We start from the raw sequence: 7,813 nt of genomic DNA, 5'->3' as shown, positions 1-7,813 counted from the left end.
CAGATACATGAAGCTAATCAGGTCTAAAGGCATACTCTAGCATTTTTCAACCTAATCTCTATCTGATGCCTGTATATCATCCATCCATCCATCCATTTTCTAAGCCGCTTCTCCGTCAGGGTCGCGGGGGGATGCTGGAGCCTATCCCAGCAGTCTTCGGGCGGAAGGCAGGATACACCCTGGACAGGCCGCCAGTCCATCACAGGGCAGACAGACAGACACAGACAGTCACTCACACACTCACACCTAGGGGTAATTTAGCATGTCCAATTGGCCTGACTGCATGTCTTTGGACTGTGGGAGGAAACCGGAGAACCCGGAGGAAACCCACGCAGACACGGGGAGAACATGTATGATTGATTATTTAGGATAATAACAAAAAAGAGCAAATAAAAAGCAAATAAGCTGGTTTTACTATTTTTAGAGCTCTTTCTCTTTCTTAGCAGCGGGGCCGGTCACTTTCTGTATGGAAGAACCTCTTGAGAAAGAAGAGCTGGAGGTAACTGGACATGACAATGGTGAAGCTTTGGATGATGGACCAAGTGTTCACGTAGTTGGACTTGGACTGAAGCAGGTAGTAGTCAGCCCCTCTGTGCATTCGTGCTACATTATGGAAGCGCCACATGTGCTGGATTCGTATGCGTAGCTTATTTGAAATGTCCTGGGCAAAGAAAGAGACAGTCACAATAAAAGCAAGTCACATACTTGCAGGAACAAGGATTAACACAAGCAACTTTCAGTGTATTATGAATGGCCTATTGTATGTAATAAAAGGTATAAACATGACTTAAAGCTACACTGGAAACACATACAAGCATATCTGTGATTAAGAGGACATTCAATTCAATTTTCAGTGGCTGTAATATGAGGGATTCAGTCTGGACAATTTCTCTATACCTGCATGTTGGATAGAGTGCTGCTCAGAATGTCTTCTTCCATGTCAGTCTCCTTCTGGGCCTCTGTAATTTCCTCGTAGTACACACCAAAGTTCAGAAAGACTCGCATGTCTCCAAAGCGGTTGTGAAGGTTGGCTAAACACATCTGATAAAAGCCTACAGAGAGAGTGAAAATAACCCTTAGAGCTATCTTTGAATTAGTTTTTTCTTTTTTTTTTTTTATGTATTATTACCTCTAGCAGTGAGTAGATTCATATAGGCTCATAATTATTAGAGGGGAAAATCTTTAACAATGATTCAGTTTGATTATTATGAAATATCAACACAGTTCAGTTCAGCTCACTAATTTTGCTATGATATAGAATAATTTTAAAAGACACACTAAGTACAAATTTTTATTCGTAACCCCTTAAAATCTCAGGCTTATTACATACTAAGCCTTATCATTCTGTAACTAAAGGGACTTAAGTGCAAACTGGCTGAACTGGCTGAACTGAAGTTTGTAATAAAGCCTTTTGGCCCTGGATATTTAAGGGGTTAAAAAACAGCACATGCTATAATATTTTAATGTTACATACTTTAATAATATAGTAGTATCAAATATTACTGTTATAGTACTGTAACTAATCCTGCCTTCCGCCCGAAGACTGCTGGGATAGGCTCCAGCATCCCCCCGCGACCCTGACGGAGAGGCGGCTTGGAAAATGGATGGATGGATGGATGGATGGATAGTACTATAACTATATATACTGTATTATACTCAGATCGGCCACTTCATTAAGTACACCTCCTTGCTTCTACATTAATAGCCCATTTTAACAGTTTCACTTACCATATATTGTAGGCTTACATTGTAGTTCTACACTCACAGCCTGTAGTCTGTCTGTTTCCCTTTTATTCTGTTCTTCAAAAGACAGGACCACTACAGAGGAGGTATCATTTGGGTGGCAGATTATTCTCAGCATTGCAGTGACACTGATGCGGTGGTGGTGTGTTAGTATGTGTTTTAATGCTGTGTCTGATCCACTCGTACCAGTGCAACACACACTAATATGTCTCTACTACATCAAAGTCACTGCAGTGCTGAGGATAATCCACCACAATTGAAGAACAGAGATAAAACCGGCTAATGAAATATGCAGAGAAACAGATGAACTACAGTCAAAGAAAGCACATACATACTAATTGGAGCTGACCATACACTGGTTGCTGCATACTTTTATATTGCTGTTGTCCAAAGACTTTACAAGAGAGGGCAAACACATTATTTTCTTTTTATGTAAGTTAATGTAAGGAGATTTTATTCCAAGCAATTTTGGAGAATTTCTGTTCATTCATCAAATTTTCATGAGATTTTCTCACAGTGTAAAGGGCAGCTGCTGAGCTCAAATGGATACACTTGTTTCTGTATGTCTGTTTTATATTATTATACTCAATTATAATCGATTGATGCAGCTGAATTGGACACCTTTGGACAGATGAGTCATGGTGCATTTTTACACTTTTAAAATAATGGTGATGTAGTTAAAGTGTATAATCTTGGCTCATTTTCTTTACTCTTTAACTTGGCACATCTCTCTTGAGCTCAGCAGACCTGATAAATATAGGATAAATGTGGGTCTTTATCCTGTTTGCTGAGAAATGTATTCCACCTGTCTCCGTTGTTTGGAAGCTCATCTGGCCTGTAGCATCATCCACGAAGGAGGTGAGGATGCCTTCAGGAGAGTGAATGGAGACCACTAGATGTCTGTCTCCAATCATCCCAGACACCCACTGAACCTGCACACATGGCACATATAACCACAGCAAATATAACAGCATCTCAAAGCAGAGCTATAAAAACCCTGAACCTAGTGGGTACAATAGTATAACATGGTCTAAGGAATGTATAGGTAATGAAACTATTTCTCCAAACAATTTCAGTATCTTTGAAAACATTGAAGTGAATGTAAAGCATTCTTGGTTCCACAGGCCATTCAGTATGATTTCTAATATGTAGAACAGAATATAAAAGCATTGCTTAAAGGGCAAGGCAAGACACAGGCCTAACTACATGTTTTCTTAACAATTCCAGTACAGAAGAATTCATAATTGTACTTAAGTAGTTTTTCATGTATCTGTACTTTACTGAAGTTTTTCCATTTTGGGTGATGTTTGACTTTCACTCCACTACATTTCAAAGTCAAATATCTTACTTTTCACTCCACTACATTATGAGAAATCTGTTGTTCCTTTTGGCTTTTGTCTGTGTAAAAAATGAACATGTCCAAATGAAAGAAGCATGAAGCAAGAGCAACAATCAGAGCACAGCACGCATTTTTGAGCTTGTTTTGATCCGTTGAACATACCGATCCAGTGCAAACAAATGGTTCAACATCAAGTTTGGGAGTGCCTATTCCTACATAAATGATGGAAGAAAGTCCTGACTCTAACCAAGCTTTGTGTAAATAGACCACAATATAGAAACATGTACACATATGCAGTCGTGGCTGATGTGTTTCTTTTTTCTGAATTTATACAAACGCTATTTCATTTTATAGTAAATTTGTTCTTGCTAGTTTATGTTTATGAACAGAGACCTACAGATGCAGTATAGTAAAGGAAAACTCATTTGTGAACCTGTGTTTAAAAAACGTTTTTATTCAACTTAAACTTGTAACCAAGTTGCAAATAAATCTTAAACTGAAAGTTTGCGTGTTCGCAAAAGGTTAGTTCAGAGCCGCTCGGTTCTACCTAATGGAGGGTTTGCCAGCGTCAGACTAATTAATGACATTCTATTAAAATATTGGTGTTACAAGAGAGACACCGGAGTATTTTCACCTAAAATGAGTTGACAAAGTAAGAGTTTTGTTACAAAAATTATAATAGGACATTAAAGCCATGTTGATTTGTGATGAGATCGCATTAACCAAACACACTTGTGATGTCATTCTGACAACTCATTTAATATAATTGAAGCAACCTGACTAAATTAGTTTCACTGAGTTCAATTTGTTAAGTAATACATGCATTTGTAAAGTAATATAATGAAAGTAAACTGATTAAAACCAGCAACAGAGCAGTTTCTTTTTTTTTGTGTGTGTTATAAAGTGTGTTACGTAGCATTTTTTGCGACTGATATTTTCCTTTTAATTAATTTAAAACTTCAAAAACACTAGAGTTCGTTCCAACTTCACTATATGGCTTCATATCTCAGCAGGAAGTTAGACATTGTTTTAAATCTTATTGTGTGTGCCGGTCTGAGTTGCAGTTCTTTAGTAATGCAGCTTTAAGAGACCTTTTGCAGTCTCAAAGAAAAACACATCAGATAAGTGAACAGCACACTAGCTCTGATAAGTGGAGAACCGAGGCAAGGTCATTCAACGTTATAAAAGATTGTTCCTGCCCACCTTTTACAATACAGCAATTTACTAAAACCCTGGTAGATTTATTCCTGAAGCAAAGTGAGCTTCTCCAAACATACGACTGAGTATATTCAGTGCATATGCAACTCAATCAGAAATACGCAAGATTCATTTCTACAAACGATTTAAACTCACCATGTAAGAGAGGTAAAAACGGCCATCCTGACGAGCATAGTGCCAGTAGCATTGTGACTCTTTGCCAGACAGCTGGATGGCAAAGTCATAATGATCTGCCCACTGAAGGAAGCGGTGACCTATGCGATTTTCATCTGATGTAGTCTTCTGACTCTCACTCTGATATCCCAAAATGAGCAGGATGAGGAGGATTAAAGAGTGCATGTCTCAGACTCATACCACACATACACACGCAGCCCTGCTCTCTGATTAAGGACTCCTGAAGACTGGTGTGAAACATAAGGGTCTGGGAAATGATTAACCTTACTCAGCAAACACACAACATTACATTATGACTACAACTATCATATTTTAAATGACGTTCTTAAAAACAGATGCAGAAGATACGAGACAGTGAGGGCCTAATATATATCCTAATATATATATATATATATATATATATATATATATATATATATGAATGTTTATACTAAAAATAAATCCAAGCAACTTGAGACGACTATAAGCTTTATTCAGAGATGGCTTTAAGCTTTATGAGAAGAAACAGACAGGAAAAGAGACAATGAGAAGGTGTTAAGGGTCAGATCAGCAGCGGGGTTTGTCCGTCTCTGTGGTGGTTTTGGTGTCAAAAAGCTTCTTGAGGAAGAAGAGCTGCAGATATCCGGCCATGATGATGACGAAGCTCTGGACAACTGACCAGGTGCTGACGTAGTTGGAGTTGGACTGGAGCAGGTAGTAATCTGCCCCTCTCCTCATTCGCTCAAAGTTATAGTAACGCCACATGTGGAAGACAAAGCCCTGCACGCGGGAGGAGCTTTCCTGTGCATATATTTGACAGTTTCAGGAAAAAAGTCTGAATTATAGAGAAGTATAAAGAATTATAACTACGCTACAAATAGGTTTCTAATTTATTTCAACTATAGCACTTCTATTCCAGTCCAAACCTGAGAAGAAATATCAAAGAGGTTTATGCTTTAACTTACTTCAATAGTAGTGAGCGTGTCATTCAAGTGCTTCCTATCCTGCTCTTTCTTAATCTCCTCTTCCTCTTTTTGGTTTTTGACATCATCTGAATCTTCATAGTACACACCAAAGTTCAAGAAAATCTGCATGCTGCCAAAGCGATTGTGGAAGTTGCTAAAGCACATCTGATAGAAACCTGAAATAAAAGTCCAAGCATGTATATGAAAAAAGTAAATATAAAAAAGCAATAACAATCATAAAAATTCACATTATCATATCAGCAATAACTACTTTATTTTCAATTGACCAAAGACTTTGGAGAAGTTACAATGTTTTTAGTTCTTTAAAGGGACCGTTTCTACTGTAACTTTTTTTTGTTGTTCTTTAAAGAACCAGAGTATGTAAATCTGTGTTTCCTTTCTAAGTAGGTTAATCTTTTTCTTTCAGCCAAACAGTAAACATGTACTAAGTTTACCCTTTGAATAATGTTGTAATTATCAATAAATGACCTCTCAATTTCACCATTTATCTCTCTATGTAAACTGGGCAGTCCTAATCTTGGGTAACACTTCCATAAGCACTCTTCTGACCAATCACAAGGATGACGTCTCTTGCCCCACCCACAAAACAGCTTCAGAGTCAGAGAAACTTTGCGAGCTAAAGCTAACCCAGTATAATGAAAAGCTAGCGAGCTAGACGGCCTGTCTGTAGCTGCCTGCCGGCCATTCATTCATTTATCCATACACCAACATTGATCATTCTTTCCGTCATTCCGGTGTTGCTTCATTCGTCCGTCTGCACATTTGTTCATGGTCACCACTACACAAAAGTAGAATAATGATTTTAGTTCTGTATGAGTGGCTGGGCAGGCAAAGAATGTTGGATAGAGAGCTGTCAATCAAGGTACTCATTAGCCATGCCCACACAGTTCTCAGATAGGTCTGATCAGTGGTATTAAAGTTGTGTTTTATCATATTTATATCATAATTTTCATTCAAACTTTGTTGGATGTTTAATATAACACTCATGTTTAGCATACAAACTTTGTTTTACTGCTTTCCCTGGGACTTTAAGACAGTTTCTAAAATGAGTTTTGTACTGTAATGCACAATGCAAGTGTTGAGATTGAAATATCGAGATGGAAATATCTTTGGCACACTTGACTAACGTGTGACAGTACAAACTAACATCTCTCACTCACCAGTCTCTCCAGCATTAAAGGCAATCTGACCCTTAGCATCATCGGCCGAGCCCACGATAAGGCCACTTGGAGCATTGACAGTCACCGAGAGATGCCTGTCATTGGCCACTCCGGTCACCCACTGAACCTAAACAAGCCACACATAGTCCTCATATGATGACTTCACATCACATTGAGTTCATTAAACTCTCATGACTTAAGACTTCAGTGATTGAAATAAATACCATTTCCTTACCCTGTACTTTATACTGTGGGAACAATAGACCAGTGTATTATGGTCCGTAATTACTCAAATTTGTTTTAGTTTAGAATGTATTTCTAAGACATGTAGTTAGACATTAAGACATTAGTGTCATTAACAAATCATTAATATAATCACTATTTAATTAATATCAATTCATTCATAAAATAGTCTGTTGCAAATCCATACAAACAATGCTATTAAGATGCTAGTACACTTCATAGGTTTCAACTCATTTGTAGAAAGATGTAAAAATGAATAAAATGTTAGGTGTGTCCAGAATGATGACCAGAGCTTTAGGGATTCTACAGTGACTGAGAAAGCTGCATAATACGATTCACACAATATGCCAACTATTAAAAACAGTACTTGGACTTCCCTCTGTGAATGACCATATGCTGGCGGCAACAACTCACTAATGTGTTCTGGCCTGTATGAAATAAAATGCATTATCTTTTCCTTCAGAAAACATGTTGTGTACAAAGTACTGAGTAATTTACATGCACTACTGTAACTGAAATATAATCTGTTCAATCACTAAAACAGCAAACGTCACTCACAACAGAACACACAAAATATGCAGCATCCACATACACATATCCAAAGCCATGGTCATATAAGTCATATTACCATAAAGTCGAGGTAGAAGCGTTCTCCTTGGTGAGCAAAATGCCAGAAGCACTCGAGGCCTGAGGCAGGGAGCACGATGGCAAAGTCATATTGATCTGTCCCCCAGAACAGCTCCTGGTCAGACACATCAGGCCGCAGGTCCTTCACTGCTCCACCACACTGCCACCCTAACAACAGCAGGAGGACACACCACCACCCAGCTAGCATTACAGACCTGCAGAGATCGTGTCTGGTGACCTGTTTATTGAGGCAAGAAGTCTGAGCTTGTGAGGTGCTGAAGCCTCACTCTGAAACATCAGCAGATCATTAACTCTGAACCTGACGTGTGGCTCACAGAGTCTAC

The 7,813-nt window shown here is 38.4% G+C and overlaps 2 protein-coding genes across 2 annotated transcripts; both read right to left on the bottom strand.

Annotated features, from left to right (window-relative positions):
- Window positions 1-238: 238 nt before the first annotated feature.
- LOC108416723 (transmembrane emp24 domain-containing protein 6-like) lies at window positions 239-4,659 on the bottom strand. Its single transcript, XM_017689616.2, has 4 exons — window positions 4,436-4,659; window positions 2,549-2,675; window positions 898-1,052; window positions 239-661 (listed from the first exon to the last, which is right to left on the bottom strand). Exons 1-4 carry the CDS (start codon window positions 4,637-4,639, stop codon window positions 440-442), a joined length of 708 nt encoding a protein of 235 aa, XP_017545105.1. The 5' UTR covers window positions 4,640-4,659; the 3' UTR covers window positions 239-439.
- A 275-nt stretch (window positions 4,660-4,934) lies between these two features.
- LOC108416404 (transmembrane emp24 domain-containing protein 6-like) lies at window positions 4,935-7,783 on the bottom strand. Its single transcript, XM_017689377.2, has 4 exons — window positions 7,471-7,783; window positions 6,600-6,726; window positions 5,419-5,594; window positions 4,935-5,254 (listed from the first exon to the last, which is right to left on the bottom strand). The coding sequence occupies exons 1-4, from the start codon at window positions 7,675-7,677 to the stop codon at window positions 5,021-5,023; spliced, it is 744 nt and encodes a 247-aa protein (XP_017544866.1). The 5' UTR covers window positions 7,678-7,783; the 3' UTR covers window positions 4,935-5,020.
- Window positions 7,784-7,813: the final 30 nt, after the last annotated feature.

The sequence above is a fragment of the Pygocentrus nattereri genome, chromosome 8 (assembly GCF_015220715.1).
Source record: "Pygocentrus nattereri isolate fPygNat1 chromosome 8, fPygNat1.pri, whole genome shotgun sequence".
In the NCBI taxonomy this organism is placed as follows: Eukaryota; Metazoa; Chordata; class Actinopteri; order Characiformes; family Serrasalmidae; genus Pygocentrus; species Pygocentrus nattereri.
Note: the sequence above shows the minus strand (reverse complement) of the source record. Positions and strands in the feature narration are given on the sequence as shown.